The sequence below is a fragment of the Pongo pygmaeus genome, chromosome 10 (genome assembly GCF_028885625.2).
Source record: "Pongo pygmaeus isolate AG05252 chromosome 10, NHGRI_mPonPyg2-v2.0_pri, whole genome shotgun sequence".
Classification (NCBI taxonomy): domain Eukaryota; kingdom Metazoa; phylum Chordata; class Mammalia; order Primates; family Hominidae; genus Pongo; species Pongo pygmaeus.
This window is the reverse complement of record NC_072383.2, coordinates 115427485-115452621: the sequence shown is the minus strand read 5'-3', so window position 1 is coordinate 115452621 and position 25137 is coordinate 115427485. Positions and strand designations below refer to the sequence as shown.

Sequence of the window (25137 nt, the reverse complement as noted above, 5' to 3'; positions counted from 1 at the left end):
GGCGCTAGGACCCGGGCACAGCTACACCCGCCGCACTCACGCGATTGCCCGCCCCCTTTCCCGGCATTTAACCAATAGGAGGCCGCCGCCCCGTAGGGACCAATGGTGAGGAGATCTTGCGCGACTAGTCCTTGTCGCTGCGGAGCGGAGGCGGGGCGTAGGGCGGGGTCACGTGGGTTGCGCGCAAGGCTGTCGGGAGCCGGCTGGGCCGCGGGCCGCGGGGCCGGCGCCCGCCTGGAGGGATGGGGCTGCCGGGAGCGTAGGGGCCATGCCGCCCGGGCCCCGGGCCTGCCGCGTTCCGCGCCCCGGCCGCCGCGCCCCACGTCCGCGCCGGGATGGTGAATCTGGCGGCCATGGTGTGGCGCCGGCTTCTGCGGAAGAGGTGGGTGCTCGCCCTGGTTTTCGGGCTGTCGCTCGTCTACTTCCTCAGCAGCACCTTCAAGCAGGTCAGTGGCCGCCCTTCCCCTCCTCCCCTCACCTCCTTCCTTACCTTCCTCCTTCCTTCCCCTCTTCCTGCCTCCCTTCCTTCCCTTCCTCCTCCTTCCTTCCTCCCCCTTTCCTTCCTTCCCCTTCCCTTTCTTCCCCTTCTCTTTCTTCTTTCCTCCCCTTCTTCCTCCCCCTTCTCTTCCGTCTTTCTTCCTTCCCTTCCTCCTTCCGTCCTCCTTTCTGTCCATCTCTCCCTTCCTTCCTTTACTCCCTCCTTTCTTCCCTGACATCCTCTTTCCTCACTTCGTTCTTCCTTCCCTTCCTTCTTCCCTAATTCCTTCCGTTCTCCCCTTCCTCCGTTCCTTTCCTTTTTCCTCCCGTTTCTCCGTTCCTCCCTCCTTCCTTCCTTCCTCCCCTTCTCCTTCCATCCTCCTTCCTTCCTTCCTCCCCTTCTCCTTCCATCCTCCTTCCTTCCTTCCTCCCCTTCTCCTTCCATCCTCCTTCCTTCCTTCCTCCCCTTCTCCTTCCATCCTCCTTCCTTCCTTCCTCCCCTTCTCCTTCCATCCTCCTTCCTTCCTTCCTCCCCTTCTCCTTCCATCCTCCTTCCTTCCTTCCTCCCCTTCTCCTTCCATCCTCCTTCCTTCCTTCCTCCCCTTCTCCTTCCATCCTCCTTCCTTCCTTCCTCCCCTTCTCCTTCCATCCTCCTTCCTTCCTTCCTCCCCTTCTCCTTCCATCCTCCTTCCTTCCTTCCTCCCCTTCTCCTTCCATCCTCCTTCCTTCCTTCCTCCCCTTCTCCTTCCATCCTCCTTCTTTTTGTCCCTCTTTCTCCCTTCCTCCCTTCTTCCTCTTTCCTCACTTCGTTCTTCCTCCTTCCTTCCCTTTCTCCATTCCTTCCTCCTTCCGTCCCTTCCTCCTCTTTTTCCTTACTCCTCGCGTTTGTGCGACCTCCCGGCTTCTGCAGCGGCGCCGCCGGGGCGTCCGAGGGTGGGGAGAAGTGCGTATTCCTGTCCCGGTCTCAGCACGGGTGAGGGACCTGCCCACCGCCTTGGTCCCTGCAGCGGGAAGGGGTTGCTAGGCCAGGGCAGAGCTGGGACTAGAACCCCGAGTTGAGGACCCTTCAGCGGTGGGGACTGCTTTTACGAACACCTCCCTGCTTTTCACCTGCCAGGTCCAGAGCTAAGAGAGGGCGTGCATTTGCTCGCTTCATCCTCGCAGCAGGCCTGGGAGAGGTGGGGTTCCCAGTATTACAGTGGGGGAAACCAAGACATAGGTGGCGAGGGTCGGCCGGCGCTGGCATGGGTGCCCTTCGTTTAATTTGGGGGCTCTGTGTCCTCCTGGATGACTCAAAAGGACCCACAGTTCCTTTTATGCTTTTTGTGCATAACTTGATTGGTAGAATTCCACCCCTCCAACACACTGCACCCTTTCATTTTTCTTCCATGTGAGAATTTCTGGGAGAAACAGCAAGGAGCTCGGGTGGGGAAATCTTACCCAAAGCATGAATAAGTTTGTCTAGAAGTCCAGGTTGAGTGCTTAGTTGTGTAGAAAGGGTGGTTACACCCCAGGGTGCACCCAGGATAATGGGTTATGCTTTTGTCCTGACATGGTTATAAAAAGCTCTCCTTTTTACTCTCAAAGCTCAAGTGTGTAAATAAAAGATATAAATGAATAGAACATTGATAAAACTATGTGGTCACTCTACGTTTAGTGGATTGGCAGGGGAGCTGTGAAAAGGGAAGAATAGGGAATTGTATGTGACCTGCCACCTTAGGCAAACAGAGAGGCTGAGTGTTGTAAGTCCCTTTTATTGGCCGGGATGTCTGGGCAATCATGTGAACTACCAGACTTCTGTGACTTGTGTTTTCTGCCACCTTAGACACCTCCTCACAGTCGCGTGTTGTCCCTTCTCTGTCTTGTGACCCCTGAGTGGTGGGGTGCACCAGGACTCCGTCCTCTGCCTTCCTCTCTGTCTGACTCAGGTGATCTCTGGGCCATTGTTTAAATACTCAGGTGATCTCTGGAGGTATGCTGTTGATGCCAGTAGTTGATAACAACAGCCTAGATCTGTCCAGAAATCCCCAAATTCTTATATCCAATTGCCTAGTTGATATATTTTTTTTTCACATTTTTTTTTATTGTAGTAATTCAAAGACTGAGTTTTGCTCTTGTTGCCCAGGCTGGAGTGCAGTGGGGTGACCTCAACTCACCGCAACCTCCACCTCCCGGGTTCAAATGATTCTCCTGCCTCAGCCTTCTTGAGTAGCTGGGATTACAGGCATGTGCCACCACGCCCAGCTAATTTTGTATTTTTAGTAGAAACGGGGTTTCTCCATGTTGGTCATGGCTGGTCTCGAACTCCCGACCTCAGATGATCCACCCACCTCAGCTTCCCAAAGTGCTGAGATTACAGGTGTGAGCCACCACGCCTGGCCAGAATTTCCCATCTTAACCTTTTTTAACATGGAGTCTCACTCTGTCACCCAGGCTGGAGTGTAGTGGCATGATCTCGGCTCACTGCAACTTCTACCTCTTGGGTTCAAGCAGTTCTCCCTGCCTTAGCCTCCTGAGTAGCTGGGATTACAGGCATGCGCCACCACACCTAACTAATTTTTGTATTTTTAATAGAGACAGGGTTTCGCCATGTTGGCCAGGGCTGGTCTCAAACTCCTGATCTCAGGTGATCCACCTGCCTCGGCCTCCCAAAGTGCCGGGATTACAGGCGTCAGCCACCACGCCTGGCCCCATCTTAACCATTTTTAAAGTGTGCAGTTCAGTGGTATTAAATACATCCTTAACGCTGTGCGACCATCACCACCATCCATCCCCATAACGCTTGTAGAAACTGAAACTTAATATTCATTTTACAATAACTCTTCATTTCTCCCTTTCCCCAGCCCCCGGCAACCACCCTCCTACTTTCTAGTTGACGTTGAATGTGTTCGTGTTTGGACCAACAGAACTCTTGATTCTCTGCCAGCACTTGTTCCTCCCCGAGTCTTCCCAGTCTCGCTCAGTGGCATTACTGTTCACCAGGTATTCAAGCCACTTCATTCTTTTTTTCTCCTCTCACTCCCTATATCCACAATATTGGCTCTGCCTCCAGAGTGTATCCTGAATCTGCCCATTTCTTCAGAGTGTGACTGCTGTCACTCTAGGCCAAGCCACTGGCATCTCTCGTCTGGACCATTGCAGTAGCCCAGCTGCAAGTCTCTGCTTCCATTTTTGTCTTCTTCTCTTCCCAGCAGTAGGGGTGATAATCTTTAAAAAGATGGGATCATCGTGGCACTTCCCCAGGTAAAATTCTCAGGTAAAACTCTGGATTCTCTTCCAGGATCTCTGCATGGTTGAATCTTTTTTGTCATTTCAGGTCAGACTGTTACTGTTTCAGACCATACCTTGTGACACGGTGTAAATTACTTCAATTCCTTGCTCATAAACCTGCTTTATTTTCTTTGTGGTAGGCATCACAAACTGAACATTTCTTGTTCATTTACTTGCTTATCTGTCGTGCCTCACTCTCTCTTTTAGACTGTAATATTCTTGAGAACAGAGACCTTGTCTGTCTTGTTCATAGACTCTCCAGCCCGTAGGATACTGCCAGCCACTTCATGGGAATCCAAATATTGATTGAACAAACAAGTGAGTTTTTTTAACTGGGATGAATGTTTTTTTTCAGTCTGGCATACTTCTGCTAACCTTTCACCTCTTGGCTCAGGTGCTGTCCACTCTGTCACCTTCCCTACAACCACCTTTTCACTACCCTGACACATCATCTTCATTTTAAGATTATAGTCATGCGTCGCTCAAGATTCTGAAAAATGCATCTTTAGGTGATTTTGCTACACCCCTGGGCTATGTGGCATAGCCTATTGCTCCTAGGCTCTAAGCCTGTACAGCATGTGACTGTACTGAATACTGTAGGTGATTGCAACACAATGGGAGGTATTTGTGGATCTAAATAGATTTAAACATAGAAAAGGTACAGTAAAAATACTGTATAAAAGATACAAAATGGGCCGGGTGTGATGGCTAACGCCTGTAATCCTAGCAGTTTGGGAGTCTGAGGCAGGTAGATCACTTGAGGTCAGGAGTTCAAGACCAGCCTGGCCAACATAGCAAAACCCCATCTCTACTAAAAATATAAAAATTAGCCAGGTGTGGTGGCACACACCTGTAATCCCAGCTATGCAGGAGGCTGAGGCAGGAGAGTTGCTTGAACCTGGGAGGTGGAGGTTGCAGTGAGCCGAGATCACGCCGCTGCACTCCAGCCTGGGCAACAGAGTGAGACTGTGTTTCAAAAAATGTAAGAGTAAAAATGGTATGCCCATAAAGAACACTTACCATGAGTGGAGCTTATGGGACTGGAAGTTGTTGCGGATGAGTCAGTGAGTGAGTGGTGAGTGAACTCGTGAAGGCCTAGCACGTTACTGTGTACTACTCTCAACTGTCCACACAGGCCGCACTACATTGATTTGAAGATTTTTCTTTAATAATAAGTTAACATTTGCTTACTGTAATGTTTTTACTTTATAAACTTTAATTTTTTTAAAACTTTTTGGCTGTTGTTTAACACTTAGCTGAAAACACAAACACATTGTAAAGCTGTACAAAAATATTTTTCTTATTTATATCCTTATTCTATATGCTTTTTTTTCCTATTTTTCTATTTTGTTTTATTACTTTTTAAACTTCTTTGTTAAAAAGTAAGATGAGGCCAGGCGCAGTGGCTCACGCCTGTAATTCCCAGCACTTTGGGAGGGCTGAGGCGGGCAGATCATGAGGTCAGGAGGTTGAGACCATCCTGGCTAACACGATGAAACCCCATCTCTACTGAAAATACAAAAAATTAACCAGGCTTGGTGGCACACGCCTGTAGTCCCAGCTACTTGGGAGGCTGAGGCAGGAGAATCACTTGAACCCGGGAGGCGGAGGTTGCAGTGAGCTGAGATCGCACCAGTGCACTCCAGCCTGGGCGACAGAGACTCCGTCTCAAAAAAGAAAAAAACTAAGACGAGCACACACGTTAGCCTTCACAGGGTCAGGATCACCAGTATCCCTGTCTCCCCCTCCACATCCTGCCTTCTTCCGTGTCCTTCAGTAACACTTAAAACGCTTTCTTTAGATAACCTTACAGATTTATTCCCCATCTTTATTACTGTGCTGTATATTTCCCTGACTAGTGGTTGAAGATGAACATCTTACTTGTTTTGGTAATTTGACTGTTCTGCATCTGAAGTGGCCTTATCACGTCCTTTGACCATTTTACTATTGGACGTCTCTGTCACTTTGTAGGAATTCCTTGTGCTTCGGGCTACTGCTTCTTTGCGATGGCTCAGGCTGGGACTGATTCAGGGCCACCTGATTTTAAAGCCCACATTCTCAATTTGTAACCATCAAGATAGAGATGAAATGGGTAACATGCAACCTTGGTTTCGCTTGCATGGTTTTTCTTGTTTTCTTGTTTTGTTTTGTTTTGTTTGTTTTTTGAGATGGGGTCTCACTCTGTCACCCAGGCTGGAGTGCAGTGACGCGATCTCAGGTCACTGCAACCACCTCCTCCCAGGTTCAAGCGATTCTCCTGCTTCAGCCTCCCGAGTAGCTGGGATTACAGGCGTGCACCACCATTCCTGGCTAATTTTGTATTTTTAGTAGAGACGGGGTTTCGCCATGTTGGCCAGGCTGGTCTCGAACTCCTGACCTCAGATGATCTGCCTGCCTCGGCCCCACAAAGTGCTGGGATTACAGGCGTGAGCCAGTGCGTCCAGCCTTTTGTATTTTTAGTAGAGATGGGGTTTTACTAGGTTGCTCAGGCTGGTATTGAACTCCCGAGCTTAAGCAGTCCACCCGCCTCGGCCTCCCAAAGTGCTGGGATTACAGGTGTGAGCCACTGTGCCTGGCTGGTATTGTTAAAAAGGGATTAAAAATGTATGAGATTTTACATAAATCCTTTCTTCTGGCTTCTGTTGAAATACCAGGATACTTGTCAGCACTGGGTCTATGTCTGGTCCAGCAGCAGTTGGGGAACTAACTGAGCCAAGCTGCAGTCCTTCAGATCTTGGGATCTGCCCTCCACTGGGCCACTCAGTGACTCATTATGTCCTTGCCTGATCTCCTGGGGTAGTAGTTAGCAGGGTTGTTCACAAGGAGTTGGTCATCCTCCTCTGGGCGCGTGGTGGGATTGGCTCCCACCCTCTTTGAAGGAGGGTGGCTGTGTGGTGTGTGATGGCTTATACAATGTGAACTGTCACTTGCAGGCAGAAGCTGTGGTGACCGTGGAGGCCATGTGCTGAGAGGGAGCCTCGTTCAGCCTGAGGGACTAGGATGAGCAGAACCCCTCGGCTTACCCATGTTAGACTTGTAGCATGAGCAAGAAACAATCTTCTGTGAAGCCACTGAGGCTTAGGGTTTTTTTTTTAACTTGGTTTTGTTTATTTGTTTGTTTTTGGTACAGGGTCTTGCTGTGTCATCCAGGCTGGGGTGCAGTGGCACTGTCATAGCTCTGTGCAGCCTGGAATTCCTAGGCTCCAGGGATCCTCCCACTTCAGCCTCTCGAGTAATTGGGACTACAGGCATGCGCAACCACACCTAGCTAATTAATTAATTTATTTTTTTGGTAGATATGGGCCCTCATTATTTTTTCCAGGCTGGTGTCCAAGTCCTGGGTTTAAGCAATGGCCTGGCTCAGCCTCCCAGAGTGCTGGAATCATAGGCATGAGCTACTGCACCCAGCCTTTAGTTTTTTATAATAACCTAACCCACTGGGTTCTAAAATGTGGTCTGTGGAACCCAGAGGGTCCCTGAGACTCTTTCAGGGGATCTGCAAGGCCAGAATTCTTTTCAGAATAACGACAAAATGTTATTTTGCTTTTTTCACCTTGTTGACACTTTCACTGATGGTGCAGAAGTCATGGGGGGGTCAAGCCAGTACCTTAGCAAGGGTCAAAGCAGCGGCAGCAGACTGTGCTACTAGTTGTCGTATTCTTCACGGCCATACTTGTAGTTTTAAAAAAAAGTACTAATTTCACTTAAGAATAAAGCAGTCAAAATTATTACTTCTGCTAAATTTTGATCCCCAAGTACATATCTTTTCTGTAGAATGAAATGGGAAATATGCCTAACGGTACGTTCTGCCTACAGAAATATGATGGGTGTCTTGAGGAAGAGCTTTGGCAATTGAGCTGCAGCTTAAGTAGCCACTTTTTTTCATGAAACACTATTTTTTCTTGAAAGAACAACTGATACACTAGTTATTCAGATTTGGGTATTTGGTAGACATTTTCTTGAAAACGAAGTGAGCTTGTTACTTTACAGAAAACATCTGACATTATTTGCCAATGATAATATTTAAGCTTTCAAGTGAAAATTAGAATTTTGGAAAATGCGTATCTGCTACGCTTAGCTTGTAACTTTCTAACACCTAAAGATTAAATCCCTGGTGATATTAACAAATGTGATTTTTTTAGTATTGTATAATGAAAATGTGTCAATTAGAAGATCTGCATAAGATCTGTTTAATGTGCAAGACAGACTCATGGATTTGAACAGTTTATGAAAAATTCATTGATATGGTTTCAGATGCCACATTGTGCTGAAGGAACTGGGTTTTTTGGTAAGTTTTATTGAGATATAATTCACATATACAGTTCACCCATTTAAAGTATGTAACGCTGGTTTGTAGTATATTCACAGGCTGGGCATGATGGCTCAGCCTGTAATCCCAGCACTTTGGGAGGCTGAGTCAGGAGAATCACTTGAACCTGAGAGGTGGAAGTTGCATTGAGCCAGGATCCACCACTGTATTCCAGCCTGGGTGACAGAGCAAGACTCTGTCTCAAAAAAAAATTAAAAAGTAAAAATAAGGCCGGGTGCGGTGGCTCACGCCTGTAATCCCAGCACTTTGGGAGGCCGAGGCAGGTGGATCACGAGGTCAGGAGATCGAGACCATTCTGGCTAACACGGTGAAACCCCATCTCTACTAAAAATACAAAAAATTAGCCGGGCGTGATGGCGGGTGCCTGTAGTCCCAGCTACTCGGGAGGCTGAGGCAGAAGAATGGCGTGGAACCTGGGAGGTGGAGCTTACAGTGAGCCGAGATTTGCGCCACTGCACTCCAGCCTGGGCGACAGAGCGAGACTCCGTCTCAAAAAATAAATAAATAAATAAATAAAAATAAAAACAAAAATAAAAAAGTAGTATATTCACAAACCAGTAGTTTTAAAACATTTTCATCATCATCTTCCCCCTGCCTCTCAGTCCTAAGCAATCAGTAATCTACTTTGTTTCTATAGTTTTGCCTATTTTAGATATTTCATATAATTGGCATTCTATAATATATGTGGTCTTTTTTGATTGGTGTTTGCATTTAGCATAATGTTTTCAAAGTTCATCCATGTCCTAGCATGTATTAGCACTTCATTTTTATGTCCGAATAATATTGCATCGCGTGCATCTGTCACATTTTGTTTATTCATTCTTTGTTGAGAGACATTTGGGTTGTTTCCACCTTTTAGTTATTATGAATAATGCTGTTACAGACATTCATTTACAAGTTTTCATGTGGACATGTTTTAATTTCTCTTGGTATATTCCTAGGAGTGGCATTACTGGGTCAAATGGTAAATCTGTGTTACACTTTTTGAGGAACTGCACAACTGTTTTCCAAACTGGCTGCACTGTGTGCAGTGAACTTTTAGGAAACTGCATTTGTCAAATTCTGGTGTAGTATTTATTGTCAAGTATGCTTTAGTATTATCCATAATTTTCTGCAAAAGTTATTAAAGTAGTCCTCCCTTTTCCAACTACACATTTGGGTGGAATAGATTTTCTTGGTGTATTCCAACCCAGACAATATATTGTGACAGATATTGAATATAGAGGTCGCTTCGGAGATTCACCTGTCTTCCATTAAGGGAGACATTAAAAAGGTTTGCAGAAATATAAAAACATTGCCCCCTCCTTACTATTTTTTAAAGTGTTTTTTCACAAAAAACTCATGTACTGAATTCATTGTTGTTATTTTTAAATGAATAAAAACGATCTAAAATAAACATTTTAAGGATTTATGTTTTAATTTCCAATATGGTAAGCATCAATAGCCATAACACACATAAACCCACATATTGAGGTCCTCAGTAATTTTTAAGATTAGAAAGGGTTCCAGGACCAAAGACTTTGAGCCCCGCTGTCCTGGGTGCTCTGGCAGAGGCGCTCCTGCATGCGTCTGACTTGGCTGCCCCTGCTCAGCTGGCCTCAGTTTGGGTGGTCTTCCACTCCCTAACTGTGGGCCTTGAGGGAGTTGGTGTTCTTCCTCTGTAAAATGGAGATGGTGAGATGGAGTGTACGGGTCCAGGGTGTGTACCGTTGATTGAGAAGATGCTATGAACACTGTGAAGCTCCCCGTGCCCCTTAGCTCCGCTGCGGTGAGACTGGAAACTCATGGAGCAGATGCGGCAGTTTTGCCTGGAGAATAGTTGATTATCCTCTCTGCTGCTTTGAATTCCTCTTTTCTTTGGTTTTCATGTTAATTAATGCTTTGGGGGATAACTTAAATTGTAGAGATGGGAGACAGGAGAAATCAGTGATGATGGTGGGGATGCCATTGAGGGGAGGGTTGGGAATGGTGAATGGTACCAGGTTTCTTGGGTGCATTTATTTAACAAATAACACCAACTGTGTGCCAGGCACTGTTCTGCTGGATGGCAGAGACAGAGTGGGCAAAGCAGATGACGTCTCTCCCCTCCAAGAGCCTATATTCCGCTAGCGAGTAAGGAGGAGAGATAGTAAATAAGCAAAGTGATTTCAGATAATGATGTAAGTTACGAAGAAAACAAAACAGGATGACATGATCTAGTGGCAGGGCGGGCCTAACTATGCGAGGCATTTGACCTGAGATTAAACAAGTTCCAATCTTGGGAGCCAGAAGGGTCCTTAGAGTTCCTCTCGTGTAACCAGATGTTCTTGTACGTGTTCAAGTGGTGCAGCTCCTGAAAGTCTCAGGGCTGTTTGCATAACTCCTTGAAAATATACAAACATGTTCAGCCTTAAAGGAGCTAAGTGTGTAAATTGGTGCCAAGTTAGATACTGTCTAGAGTGAAGTATATATCATATAATATGAGAGTTGCTAATTTGATGGGGTTTTTTTGTTTTGCACTGATTATTAAGAGAGAGAGATATATATTGCAGAACGTTTGTCTCGTATTGCACAGGGTAGAGGAGGGGAACAGTTACCCATAATCTCACTAACCAGAGGCATCCACTGTTCATATTTGGGCATATTTTCTTCCTGCCATTTTTCATCCTTCTTGTTTGTATAGTTGAGGCGTACTGTTTCTTCCCTTAACATATAAGCATTTCCCTATCTTTAAAAGCTCTTTGGAAATACGATTTTTATAACTAAAAATTTCCATTATCAGGCTGCATTTAGCCATTTCCCAAATACTAGACATTTGGAGTACCCTCTGGCCTTTCTCCCCCCACCTCTTTTTTTGAGGTTCATAAGAGTGCCTTATGTTTCTGTGCTTTACTGCTTACGTGGGACATTTATCTCACTTGACCTGTGATAACTCCTGAAAAGTACACAGCACAGTTATGAATACAGCCCTTCTGAAGTCAGACACAAAGCAACACATTAGTAATCACAGTGTGTTTCTGTAGCTCTTTACAATTAGGAAGAAAGCCCTCATGTACTTTTGGCTTCTGCTCTTCTCTTTGTACCTAGTGCACCCCATGTGGACATGTGTCAGCATCTGCAGTGCCTGATTGCGCTGATACATGGAGGTACGCCTTTCTCAACAGCTCTGAGGCTGTTCGAATACAGAACCGGACTGCCGTTCGTCTCTGCATCCTTAGCATTCTGTAAGAACTAGATACCTTTGAATGAATTTCGATTGAAAAAAATATAAATATGAAGAAAAGCTTAAAACTGAGACAACCTAATAGGGTAGGTGAAACAGTTCAGGAAAGGTAGAAAGCTGCCTATCCTGTGAAGGAATGTCTTCAGCACCCTTTGCAAGACTGGGCCTTCAAAAAAGCAAACATTGCTAAGTCATTTCTGCCACATGCTTTCACTGTCCTTTTGGCAAGGTCTTGAATATTCGTGTTTGGAAACACGTTGAAGTACTGGGAGAATTGCTTTCCTGTTTACCAGGAATGTCATGATGTGGCAGGGGTCCTTCTGGGATGCACTTGACCGTGAACTCGTTTTCTTTTGGAAGAACAACAGGATAGCGTGGGAGTAACGTTAAGAGCACTTTTAATCTTGTCGTAAAATCCAGTTTACTGTACTTTGACCAAGCTCTTAATAGTCTTTATGGCTATTAATTTATCTAGGGTAGCATTTGCAGCTCAGTTTAGTTTGCACATAGCTTGATGATGCAGTTAACTGATAGGGTCCCAGTAGAGCAGAAGAGTATGAATTTACAGGTAGTTAAGCAGCATGCACCTAAGTGATTTGTCCCATACTCCCAAGGCTCCTCTTCTTGCAATAACTGAGGAATACAGATGTTGTTTTTGTATAACCCGCCCTGGTCCTGCTAGTACCAGTTCTTTCTTTGCAAAGAAACAAAAGGGAGGGGGCAGAATAGAAATTAAAGCCACCTTGAAAGACGGTAAATTAAAGAACAAAATCCAGTACTGGTGGGGTTGTGGTCAAATTGTAAACACTGTTATTTAAATGCTGGTACTATTACAGATGGTAGATATAATGTGGGACACTATTTGGCACTACATAGCATTTTACTACAAGTTATTCAAGAGAATTGTTTTAAAAGCTCCACATTTTATTGCAGTATTATCTATGATAACAAAAACCTGGGCCTAATGTTGATCTATAGAGGATGTGTTTACTAAATGATGGCACATCAACATGACGGATTATTAGATGGCCTTGAAAATGTGATTATCAAGATAATGTAGGGACTTGGAAATGTTTTACTATCCAATTAGTGTCAAGAAGAGCTGAATGCAAAACATCCTAATTTGTATAAATGTTGAGGTCAAAAGCTAGAAGTTAATATGCAAAAACAAATAGAATTTAAGTTGATGGGATTATGGACAATTTTTGCTTTTAATGCTGGTAATCATGTTTTTAAAACAGTTTTTTGAATAATTATAGATTTACAGAAAAGTTCTTTTTTTTTTTTTTTTTTGAGACAGAGTCTCACTTTGTCGCCCAGGCTGGAGTGCAGTGGCGCAATCTTGGCTCACTGCAAACTCCGCCTCCCAGGTTCATGCCATTCTCCTGCCTCAGCCTCCTGAGTAGCTGGGACTACAGGCACCTGCCACCATACCCAGCTAATTTTTTTGTATTTTTAGTAGAGACGGGGTTTCACTGTGTTAGCCAGGATGGTCTCGAACTCCTGACCTCGTGATCCACCCGCCTCGGCCTCCCAAAGTGCTGGGATTACAGGCGTGAGCCACAGCGCCCGGCCAGAAAAGTTCTAAGTATAATAGAAAGTTCTACAGAATCTTGACTTAATTTCATTCTGTTATTAATAATCCTGTTTTTAATGTTATCACTTTATTTTAAATTAAAAAGAATATTCCCAAGATGATTAAAGATAATTTTAATAAGCACATATGTCCCTCCCATGTTAATAGTCTGTAGTATAGTAGTTCCCCCTTATCTGTTCTGACACCCTCAGTGGATGCCTGAAACTGCAGCTAGTACCAAACCCTATCCATACTGTTTTTCCACCTGGTAACTGAGTGACTACTAAGTGACTAACATAGATATGCTGGATAAAGAAATGATGCACAGCCTGGGCGGGACGGAATGGGATGATTGTGAGGTTGCACCATGCTACTTAGAACAGTGCTCAATTTAAAACTCAGGAACTGTTTACTTCTGCAGTTTTTCATTTAATATTTTTGGACCACAGTTAACTGTGAGTAACTGTTAAACTTCAGAAAGTAAAACCATGGGTAAGAGAGACTACTGTATATCTTTCCATACTATTATCTTAGCTCTTACAAACCTATATGTGCATATTATCATAATTATTATCATAATATGTGTGATAGGCACATTATTCTGCAACTTGCTTTTTCCCTTGATAATACACTATAGTCATGCAGTGGTCCGCAACCCTGTCTATGTATTAAAATCATCTAGGTACTTTAAAAATACTGATTCCCAGGTCTCCACAGATTTTCCTGCCCATAGGTGGGCTTAGGAATCAGAATTTGTTTTTATGCTCCCTACATTAATCTAATGTGCAAAAGTCAGTTTGTAGAGCTGCTACTCTAGTTAAATAGCTATCAGTCGTATCTCAGTTTGGTTGTAACCGTATTGTTATACCAGTGTTCATTCAGTCATTTCTCTGTTATTGGGGTTTCAGGGGTTTTGTTTGTTTGTTTTTGAGATGGAGTTTTGCTCTTGTCACCCAGGCTGGAGTGCAGTGGTGTGATCTCGGCTCACTGCAACCTTTACCTTCTGGGTTCATGCAGTTCTACCACCACGCCCGGCTAATTTTTGTATTTTTAGTAGAGATGGGGTTTCACCATGTTGGCCAGGCTGGTCTTGAACTCCTGACCTTAGGTGATGCACCGGCCTTGGCCTCCCAAAGTGCTGGGATTACTGGCATGAGCCACCATGCCCGGCAGGTTTCAGGTTTTTTATACCATCGAAACGATCATGTAGTAAACATCCCTGTATTTCCCTATACATTGGTGTTTTCCATAGGACAGAGCTGAGTTTCCTGGGCCAAAGTGTATGTAGATATATATTTTTAAAATACGAGTAGATCTTCCCAGATTACTTTCCTAGATACATTTTAGTAACGATAAAGATCTTTACCATTTTTTAAGTATATAAGCTTCTTCATCAAATTTTCAAGATTAGTCCCTTTTGCTTAAAAAGCGACACATGACAGGTTATTTTTAAAGGTAAAAGCCACAGAACTCCGTTAGAATAGTGAATGTTTCAAGTCCATAAAAAGCCTTTGGGAGGGAGTCCTATCATTGTTTTGTTATCCAGTAGTCCACTGAAGCGTTCAGAAGAGGCCGTCTGAAGCTCGGCTTGTTTTCTAGCACTTAGGCAGCTTCCTCCTTAGTTTTTTTAACAGTATAGAAAAGATTATAACAGTATAGAAAAGGCAGTTTTGAAGGCTGGCTCCTACCGGACATAGCTTCAAGGCCAGAAGAGATGATCTTCAACTCTTGACTCCAGGGTAACTCTTCCAGTTGCTTGTCCGGGTAGAGGGCTGGCCGGCCCGGGTGTGTTCCGTAGCGGGTTACATACTCGGTGGTCCTTCACAGAAGAAATTCGCAAGTTGACATGCTTCATTTTGCTCCTAAAATCAACCTCCTAATTCACGTTTTCCCAAACGTCTTCCACCAAAGTACCTGCAACTGCAAATGAAAGGGATTTTGTGCTCTAGATGTCTGAGATGAGAGTCACAAAAGTTTCTTCTGCTCTTTAAAAAGTGTATTCACATTTTAAGTTCTGTTCCACAATGTATTTGTTTTAATATGAAAAATATTTTAAATTACTTGCCATCAGAAAGAAAAAGTCCAAAACTTTTCCTCTCCAATTTTTTCATAAAATTAACACTTCTATACACATTTATGATGCGCACGTCATCCAGGAGCCACGCATGTAAGTATGCCAGTTTCGAAGCATAGCGCTAGCTTATTACTTTTTCCTACAGGTTTATTTTATGACTTTGGCTCAGGCTTTGCTTGTACCGGGAGAGTGCAGATTCCAGTAGTGTAAGCCTCTTACTGTAGTTTCTGTGAAAAACTGGTGAAACTGTAAGAAAGGATACTGGATACTTAACCTTCTCACTTATGGTTTCTTCGCAGGAGGAGAGGGCAGTGAGAGATAGGAATCTCCTCCAGGTTCATGACCATAATCAGCCCATCCCGTGGAAAGTGCAGTTTAACTTGGGCAATAGCAGTCGTCCGAGCAATCAGTGCCGCAACTCCATTCAAGGGAAGCACCTCATCACGGATGAACTCGGTGAGGCTGGCTTCCCTTCCTCTCCAGGCGGTCAGGAGCGTAGACTGGTTGGGCCATTCATAGGGTTTTTGTTTGAATAGGGATTCCTCTGCAACGCATTTTCCCTCCTCCCTCATTTCCAACATTCCCCAGGTTTTTGTCTTCTATACCCTACTCATCATTCAAGTTTCCCTTCAACATCAGAGAAGCTTGTTTTGATAACTCTTAACTCTTAAAGTTCTTTCTGCCTACAACTTACAACAAGAGCACTATGTCATGCATCAGTCTCCAGGCCCCTTTTGACAATCTCTCCCCAGCCTCACTATTTCCCCATCTTGCCAATATTTTTTTCTCATCTCGAGGGTGAACTCTATAGGATAAGAGCTCAGTTTTCCTTCTTGGTAACCTGAGTAAAATTCACATTTTGTTGACACTCAAGAAATGTACTTGTTGACTGACCAGAATGCATTCCCAACTCAGCAGTGATGCCAGTGACAAGCTATATTTTTAAGATCACATTGAAAAAGCAAATCATATTGAAAATAATGTGGGTTTTGTCTTTTAATAAGCAGAGTGAAGTTTAGCAAAAGGAAATTACTTCCACAAGATGACATAGTCAGTAGGCAGACATTGACTTAGAGTTCAGGGCTTCTTACAGGATGTGTGACATTCAGTGAGAAAACATGAAATCTTACACTCTCACTTTGATGTTTTAGTGCTGGGTTGTGAGCACAGTTTGTCATCTTTTATCATAGCTAGTGAAAGAATATTCTTTTGATTAATTTGGGTGAGACAGAGACTCTCAGACTCTTTGAGTAAAAAATTCCAGGAATGAATGAATGAATCAATCAATTAATAAAAATCCAAGAGCTATAGGTTTTATTTTTCTCCGTGAATATGGGTGAAGTAAGTAGTTTAGTAAAGAAAGCATATAAGAACTTATGCCTCTTAGCAAGCAGATGCCGCTGTGAATATTGCCGGGGTAACACATTATTAAATAAGATCATTTGCATTTACAAACTTTTCAAAGGCTGGAAGTTAATTTTCAAGGCAATAGCAACACAGTATGAGGTTGTGATCTTACAGGACTCCTTGTTGGAGATAACGTTTGAGTTAGTAGATGTCTGATACAAGATGAGAGTTCTTGATGAGCTTGCTTTCACCAAGCTAGAAAGAGCTGCATTTCAAGGCTGAATACTGTAAGTTGGCAGTGGGGGAAAAAAAAGGATGCCTGAGATGCTGACACTTACAAGATGAAAAGTAAAAGGCAGAGACTTTCAGCTGGCAGAGGTCACATTATATAGAGTTGCTATATGTTTATTATTTTGAGCAGAATTTTGAGGAAAATGCTAACTAACTTATTTACATTTTGTGTTTGTTTCTAGTCCCGTAGAGAAAATGAGTAGAAATAGGAAGAATCCCAAGAAACATTTACTATAGCATTAGAATCATCCTCTGTTAATTTAGAAGACAGAATAACATAAACAACTACCACCACAAAAGGCACCGATTCCCAAGTATCCGGAACCCGGTTCTCTATAGACCTCATTTGCCCAAGTCTTAAGTGAGGGCCCTTTTAGTTTCTTCATTACCGTTGTTCTACTGGTGCCTCCTGCTTTTGAACAGACTTTGTTTTCTAAAGTAGTTTCTGAAAATAACCTTATACTTCAGCAAGTCTCCTTCTCTGAGGATGAAGAAGCTGGGGCGTTTGGAATGCAGCGATGTGGGGAGCAGCTGCTCTGCACCTGTGGGCCTGAACGTGCACCTGGGAGCTCATGTGTGTACTTGGGACTTTCCTCAGGGCCAGTGGTGGCCCTTGTGGACCTATCCTTACATTTTTCTGTCCCATTCCCAGAAGGATGTAGAGAAATGTCTGTTTAGCCACTCTGAACAATACATTAGCTTTTGTAAGAAGATTTTTTCTCTAAAGTTGGCCATGAATGGGCTGGGTTGGAGGGGGCATGTGTATATAGATGATGAGATTTATAAGAAGTTGAGAGGGGGATTAGGAGGTTTTTTTCTTTCTTGAGTATTAGAGAACTGCATTCCCAAAGGCCAAAGGGTGATTGAGTCCATGGCATGTACACGTACAAATCAGTTTATAAGGGTTAGATGTGAATATTTCTATTTTTATAATCCTCCAAATTACTCAGTAAGCAGCGAGCATCTGAAAGATATTTGTAAAGAGTGGTTTGTTTGTTAAATCTAGAAGGACCTCACTTTTGTGAATCAGTGCCTTGGTTTTTTCTGTTTTAAACTTTTTGTTCAAAAAAGAATGACATTTTTCTTTAGGCACAGATGAGATGTTGGCTTGCATAGGTTAGAATAGGAGAACGTAGCTGTAGCTTGACCTGGTGATGAAATCAAACATGTGCCAGCCGACTAAACAGTAGGTGTAGGTAGGTCCCGACGTGTAGCCTGGCGATAATGGGAGTGCCTGCTTCCTGGAAACGACTGCCTGGGGAAAGCAAGCCCCACTCACATTATGTCCAGTTTCCAGCTCTTCAGTGCTTAGGATGATGCCCCAGACTCCAGCTTCTGTCTCTGTGTACTTTCACTGCTGCTTCATCGTCATCCCTGATAGGGAGGTGGCAAGGCTGCTGGTTTTATGCTAAGGTTGGTCTCTGACTTTCAGGCTACGTTTGCGAGAGGAAGGATTTGCTGGTAAATGGCTGCTGTAACGTCAACGTCCCTAGCACGAAGCAGTACTGCTGTGATGGCTGCTGGCCCAACGGCTGCTGCAGCGCCTATGAGTACTGTGTCTCCTGCTGCCTGCAGCCCAACAAGGTATGGGGAGTTGCTCCTGGTTCTGCGGCTCCTTTTTTCTTTTGGTCTCTGTTTTATGATGAGCATTAGGCTCTTCATGTGAGGTTCCTCTGAAAATAAAACTTAGAAAGGAACTTTGTAGGTGTCAGAAATTGCTGCACAACAGCTTTTATCTAAGGAAAGGAGGTGGTTCCCAGTTGCTTGAATGGTTCTTTTGCAGAATGGACCATTGTATTGCTAATCACATATCTAATGAATAAGATACCCAGGGTGCTTTGGCATGCACGTGTGTGCACGCGTGTGTCCTTTCCCCTCCCTCCTTTTCTTCTCCTCTTCCCCGCTTCCCTGTATCAGCATTCTCTTAGTTTAGGAGAGATAGCCAAGGTCACCTTGTGCTGGCTTAGGTAATTTATTACAGGCACTAACTTTTGTTTCCATAGCAACTTCTCCTGGAGCGCTTCCTCAACCGGGCAGCTGTGGCATTCCAGAACCTCTTCATGGCAGTTGAAGATCACTTTGAGTTGTGCCTGGCCAAATGCAGGACCTCATCCCAGGTCAGAAGCTGTGATGTCTCTAGCTGTGGAATGGCAGCTGACGGGTTAGAAGGAAACTAGAAAATACACACTGTCGATCCTTTTGGTGGGGTGGTGATGGAGAAGAGACTTGAAGCCGTGTCACGCTTTGTTTGGTGTGATGATAGTATTTAAAATGTCAACGTGAGATTTCTACAAGTTAGGGGAGGTGAAGCATTTATATTAAATCAAGGTCTAATCAACTGGCATCTCTTCTATGTGGTTGGTACATTTGTTCCTTAAGTGGAAGCTTAAAATTATTTTTAAGTCTGGTGGAGTCCTAATAGTCCAACTCCTACGAGAAGGTCCTCCTCCCTGTCTTTGAAATTTGACTAAGGCTTTCCAGTAACCACTTGTTTAGAGTAAGTAGCAATTTGTTCTGGGATGGAGTCGCTGTTTATTTTAGGATTCAAGGGGATGAGGCAGGTGAATGTTTAAAAATACATGAATAAATCTGTAGGCTGTCAGGCTCTCAATACATATTAGCGTGCTGTCATTAAATGCTTCGCTCTTTGGGCATTAAATATTATTGCACCTGCTGCCGAAAGCGTCTGAAAGTCTTTTGCCTTTTCATCACTGTCTCCTCGGCTCTCAGCTATTGTGGTTGGGCAGTTGTCATAGCTCTCTTTGTAAAATCACCGGACGTGTTTATTATACAAGCACACTTCTTCTGGCTCCTATTCATGGTGTCTCTAAGATTTTACTGGCTTCGTCTGAGATAATGGACTCATTTGTCATTCTCCAAAGCTCTTGTACCCTTTGCCAGATTTCTGTAGTCCACCTTTTGATTTTATGCCCCTTCTCATGTCTCTGATTTGTTCTGCGAGCATTCAGTATCATTGGGTAAATGTTTCAGGGATTATAATGAGCATTTGAAAACATTAAGAAATTCCTGATGGTCTTGTTTTGCTTGAAGAGCTTTCCACTTGAATGAGCTTTAAAGGAAATGAGGAGGAAGGCTGAACACATGACTCATTTTGATTCAGATTCTCTCTCATTCTGAGAAACGCTAGAAAAGGCGAAGTATTTTCTTTCCTTCACTGATAAAACCCAGGAACTATTTCCAGTCTTCAGTGAAGCTACTATACTTTCGGACTTGGTCTTTTTACCATAAAAAGATTTCCCAATTGCCATTTGATTTGTTTTGATAAAAGTATCCCAAGAAAGAGAAGATTTGGCTATATGTCTGTTAAATCGGATGAATATTTACAAGTTTGTTGCTTAGCATTGGTCTTGGACTAATTAATGAATTCTAGACTAGCCAAAAACCCAAGTTGCTTGTATGAAAACAAATTGCTGAAAAATTAGCCATCAGGAATGATTGTCTGCTTTAAATCACACTTCCAATTTGCTTAGCCAAATGAGGCTTGCATGGTATTGTAGGATTTGGCTCATGCACCAAATTTTTAGGTACATAAACTTTATGAAAGCAATTTAAAGTGCATCTCCTTAATGTCGCTGCAGGGTTCCTTACGGGAACTGAGTGAAGCGCAGAATCAGGTGCAGAACACCCATTGGATCTTAGACTGCTTCAAGTAATTTGAGAAAAAGTAGTTGTCTTGAGTCACCAGGTGACAGCAAAGTTATTTAAAAACTCACTGGTGTACATAAAAAGAAACAGTCCCACAGTGATGTTATGTCCGTGTTCATGCTCTTCATTGGCATTCTGGGTTGAGCATTCTTCTTTGTTCCAGAAAGTGCCTTGGAGCCTTTAGTGACATTTGGAGATGGACTTGGCCAGCCCCCTGCAGGGAGAGTCTGACAGTCCCGATCCACTCTCACTCTTCCGAGAGGGAGGCGTGTAAAGCTGTGCTCGCTCTCACCGCGCTCTTATCTTCCTTTTGCCAACAGAGCGTGCAGCATGAGAATACCTACCGGGACCCCATAGCAAAGTATTGCTATGGAGAAAGCCCGCCCGAGCTCTTCCCCGCTTGACGGGTGCAGTGGACTTGCTCCAGCCTGGGTGAGGAGGCCCCGCCGAAGAACTCGCCTCCTGGGACCCAGCTTCAGCCATCGGGCCAGGCTGCAGGAAGAAGACAAAGGCAGCGTGAGGAAACCTTGGCTTTGACCACTTCTCGTGTTGTCATCTTTGGCTTCGCTCACCACCCAGGATTACCAGATGGAACTCTTCTGTAAAGCAGCTTGGCCCCTCCAGCCAGTCCCATTCGGGAAAGATGAAACCGGAGGCCGGGCTTATGGTGGCGGTGGAGTTCTTGGATGACTTAGCCCTGGGACCTGCACAGGGACCTGTGACTTGTGTTCGTCGGGGGCCGGTGTCACTTCCAGTTTTGATCCAGGCCCTTTCACTGTAAAATTATTTATTGGATTCCTTTGGAGTAATGGGGACATTCTAATGTTTTATGTAGGAAAATGCCTTGCCATTCTAGTTGAATATGTTCAAGGAAATTATTTTTGTTGTTCTGTGTTCTCGAATTTCAGGAGTTAAATCATTCTTCCACCCAGATAAAACATTTTCTCTTTTAGGATGTGAATATTCTCTCTAGGCAGTTATTTTTGTTTGTATTTCGACAGTATCAAGCATAGGCCCTGAACATGACCTGTTAGCCATATCCTCACGTGTAAAATTATCTAAAAACTCAGACACTCTTCCATTCTAATCTAACTGCAAGATTTCTAACAGTGGGCACCGTGTGCCTGCCCTCAGGTTATTTTCCAGTGGCAGTCGAATGTGCTCATATCCCCTATGGAGAGCGCTGTTTTAGCAGAAATCTAATTTCTCTTCCTGGAGGAATTGGTTCTCATTTCTTTTGCTCCTTAAAATTAACTGTGGGCTACTCAGCCAGGGTACAGTGGCAGCCTCAGGAAGGTCAGAGGCAACCTCCTCCCCTGTTCATCAATAGAAACCCAATGTTGAGGCAATTCCTAAACAGACGCACCTCGAAGCTTGCTGTATGTGTTTACTCTTTATTGCTTTCAGCTTTGGGGGTGTAACAGGTACAAATGTTTGGTTTCCCTATGATTTATAGAGAAGAAGAAGAAACCCAGCTTTCTATCGGAGCACTGCAAGAGAAGAGTCTTACACCTGCCCTCAGTGGGAGATGAGAATGGTCATTATGACTTAGAGAATGCTACACATGTAGGTTGCTGGTGTGTCCTGAATCCACAGGCATAAAGCACTCCCCATTTTTCCTACTGTAACGCAGATTCTCCGGCTCAAGGTCTAGAATATTTGATCCGAAGATCAAGACATCATGCCCTTCGAATAGTACTGCTCTTTGTTTTAAGGAGTCACATGAACACACAGCTCTCCTATATTCCTTCACGAACCTCAGGCTTGAGCAAGGGCTTTGTAATTGTTTTGGTTCACATTATTGACCTGGGAGCAAGGTGCTAATTCTGTGGTCAGTATTCAACGTTTTTTTCAGTGGAGCTTTTTCTTTGGGCCATATTTGCCTTCCAGTACATTCCTGCAATATGTAGTGGTGATTTTCCTTAACTTCCTCCTACTACCTCTTATACTCATCTCCCAAAATTATTTGCCTCCCTTAAATAAGTTTTCCTAGAGGGTAAGCTGGTCAGGCAATTTTAAAAATATTAGATCCCAAGAAATGTATTCGATTTGCATTGGACTTCTCCGATTCCACGTGTTTGCAGCAGGACTACATCGAACTCTGATGTGACGGATTGTGGCATGCCTGCATGTCTCATCCATCTATTGTTTTTGGTAGCTCAGTTTGGAATTTCAGTGTCTGTCTTGCCCGGGTTGACATTGGTATCAGCCTCTCCTTTGAGCTTATTTTAACTCTTGAGCAACATAACATAGATTTAATGTGAACAGTTTATACCAAAGGGCAGCCTGTGCCTGTTTACGGATCCTCTCTGACTTTGTACCTGAAGAGTGCATTTTACATTTCCAGTGCTTTCACAGACAGGAACTGCAACCTTACAATGGAGAATTAAGGTTGCTTGTATTTCCACTTTGTGGATGAGGAAATATGAGAGGTGGAGTGACTTCCTGGGTCCCCACTGAGATTTAGTGACAGATCCCAAACAAGAACTTCATCTCTGACTCTAGGTTTAGTCCTCCTCCTGCTGTCTCTTGCCAGCTCCAGCCCTGACACCGTGGGCGTCTCCCCTGAGAGCAGATATATTTCAACTGTCCAGGCCAAAAGAGGGGCGAGGCGGCATAAACACCCAAATTAGGTGGAGGATCCAAAGGTCATTTTCATTTGGCTGTGGAATATGTTTTTTGTACTTCAGTCAGCTAGGGGTGTGTTCACTGTTTTTGGAAATTCACAGCGCTTGAGCCTCCATAATGAAGCCGAGCTGCAGAGCACCTGGCACATGCTCCAGGCTCCCAGCTCCCAGCCTAGGACCTCTCCCTGCCTTCCACTCTGGTTGGTTTGGGGTTCCCTCGACCGAGGGTTTCTAGAATCAGGGACCTTGTCCAAGTTTTGTTTGTCCAGAGCCCAACAAAGTGTGTGATACACATTAGGAGTTTAGGAGATCACAAAGGGGATGAAAAACACCTTTAGAAAAACTTTCACTGGTGGGGTGCGGTGGCTTATGCCTGTAATCCCAGCACTTTGGGAGGCCGAGGCAGGTGGATCACCTGAAGGCAGGAGTTCAGACCAGCCTGACCAATATGGTGAAACCCCATCTAAAAATACTAAAAATACAAAAATTAGCCGGGTGTGGGGGCGTGTGCCTGTTTTTGTGAGACTCTGTCTCAAAAAAAAAGAAAAAAATGTTATTAATAAGTGAGTGTTTTCGGCTCAAGGGAATTGAGTCATACGGCGCATCTCCCCCAGTTCTGCATCTTATTTGCTGCACTTGCTGGAAGTTGTAAAGATTGGTCCTAACAGGGAAAGAAACACACAAGAGACTGTGAAAAGGGCTCTGAGACAGGCAAGGACAAAAGAGGGAGGGAAATACCTTCCACAGGGCCTGGAATCTGGCAATGCTAGAGCTTTTTTTTTTTTTTTTTTGAGATGGAGTCTCGCTCTGTCGCTCAGGCTGGAGTGCAATGGCGTGATCTCGGCTCACTGCAACCTCTGCCTCCTGGGTTCAAGCAATTCTGCCTCAGCCTCCTGAGTAGCTGGGATCACAGGCGTACACCACCACACCCAGCTAAGTTTTTGTGTTTTTAGTAGAGACGGGGTTTCACCATGTTGGCCGGGCTGGTAATGAACTCCTGACCTCAGATGATCTGCCCGCCTCAGCCTCCGAAAGTGCTGGGATTATAGGCATGAGCCAATGCGCCTGGTGTGGAGCTGCTATTGATGGGTGAGCTCCACAGCTTTTGCAGCAGAGGATATGACTCAAGACCAGTGCTGTCACCTCTCAGCATGTCCCCAAGCCCAACTGGGGCCTCCTGGAGATGCTTCAGTCGGCATTGGCCCCAAGGGAATCGTGGGGAACAGTTGCACAATTTGCAAGTTTGAGTGCAGCTTTTCCCATCCTTGGGATCTGCAGATAAGTTGTAAACGTAGGGAGGTACTGCTTATTGGATATACTTTTCACAGGTAGGACAGAATTCTTTTGGGACTCTAGAGTTGGGAACTACCACTTACTAGCGGCGTGGCTGAGGCAGTCTTCCTCCTCTGCAGCTCAGGCCCTTCATCTGTGAAATGGGGTCACAGCATCTGCCTCTCAGGGTCGCTGTGAGGTGTCGATGTGAGCAAGGCCTGAGGCTTGGCAAGAAGTCATATGTCTGCAACTCAGCGGGGAGCAATGGCAGGGGCAGTCAGGGGTGGGGTCAGCTCGGATAGGGGTGGGTGGGCTCCTGAGGTTGGAAGGGTAGGAATTACAGAGCTCTTGTTACTATTGTTGTTACTGTTTTTAAAAAGAACTCATGCTAAAGATACGATATTTCAGATAATTCAGGAGCACGTAAGGATGAAACTTAGGATAACCTAAAATCATACAACCTAGAGATAAGTGCATTTTTGTCTTCCCCCGTTTTCTAGGCAAAAATGAAAGCACTTTGTCCTCTTGAAAAACAATTCTCTAATGAATATCCTATGTTACATAGAGGCCTATGTAATGCATTTGCATGGCCACATGGTGTCAATTTCATGAATATACGATAATATTATTAATTCCCTGCTGAGGACATTAACTGGTTTCCAAGGCTGCTTGTTGTTTTTGCTACTACAAATAATGCATTGATGATAAATACTTTTACATACATGGTTGTATGTTTATCTGAACTATTTTCACCAATATATTCACCTAGTGTGTCAGGGAGTGTCCATTTTTGTCATACCCGATAACCCTGTGATATTATTTTTAAACATTTTGCTAATGGATCTCAGTGTTCTTGTTTGAATGTATTTAATTTCTAGCAGAATGAGCCCCATTCCTTGTTTTGATTGGCCATTTATCATGTACATATGGTGAAATGCCTATTCGTGACTTAGCCAATGTTGTTTCTTTTTCTTACTGATTACTACAGTACATTTTTAAATGAAA

The 25137-nt window shown here is 44.2% G+C and overlaps 1 protein-coding gene across 4 annotated transcripts; it reads left to right on the top strand.

Moving 5' to 3' along the window:
* The first annotated feature begins 155 nt into the window (after positions 1-155).
* On the top strand, positions 156-25137 carry SPRING1 (SREBF pathway regulator in golgi 1). Of its 4 annotated transcripts, none has more exons than XM_054443558.2 (5): positions 163-382; positions 15229-15385; positions 18000-18151; positions 18571-18684; positions 20554-25137. In XM_054443558.2, the coding sequence occupies exons 1-5, from the start codon at positions 269-271 to the stop codon at positions 20635-20637; spliced, it is 621 nt and encodes a 206-aa protein (XP_054299533.1). In that variant the 5' UTR covers positions 163-268; the 3' UTR covers positions 20638-25137. The 4 variants fall into 4 exon arrangements, with proteins under 4 accessions (XP_054299536.1, XP_054299535.1, XP_054299533.1 ...); XM_054443559.2 differs by having other exon boundaries at positions 164-446; XM_054443560.2 differs by lacking the exon at positions 15229-15385 and having other exon boundaries at positions 162-446.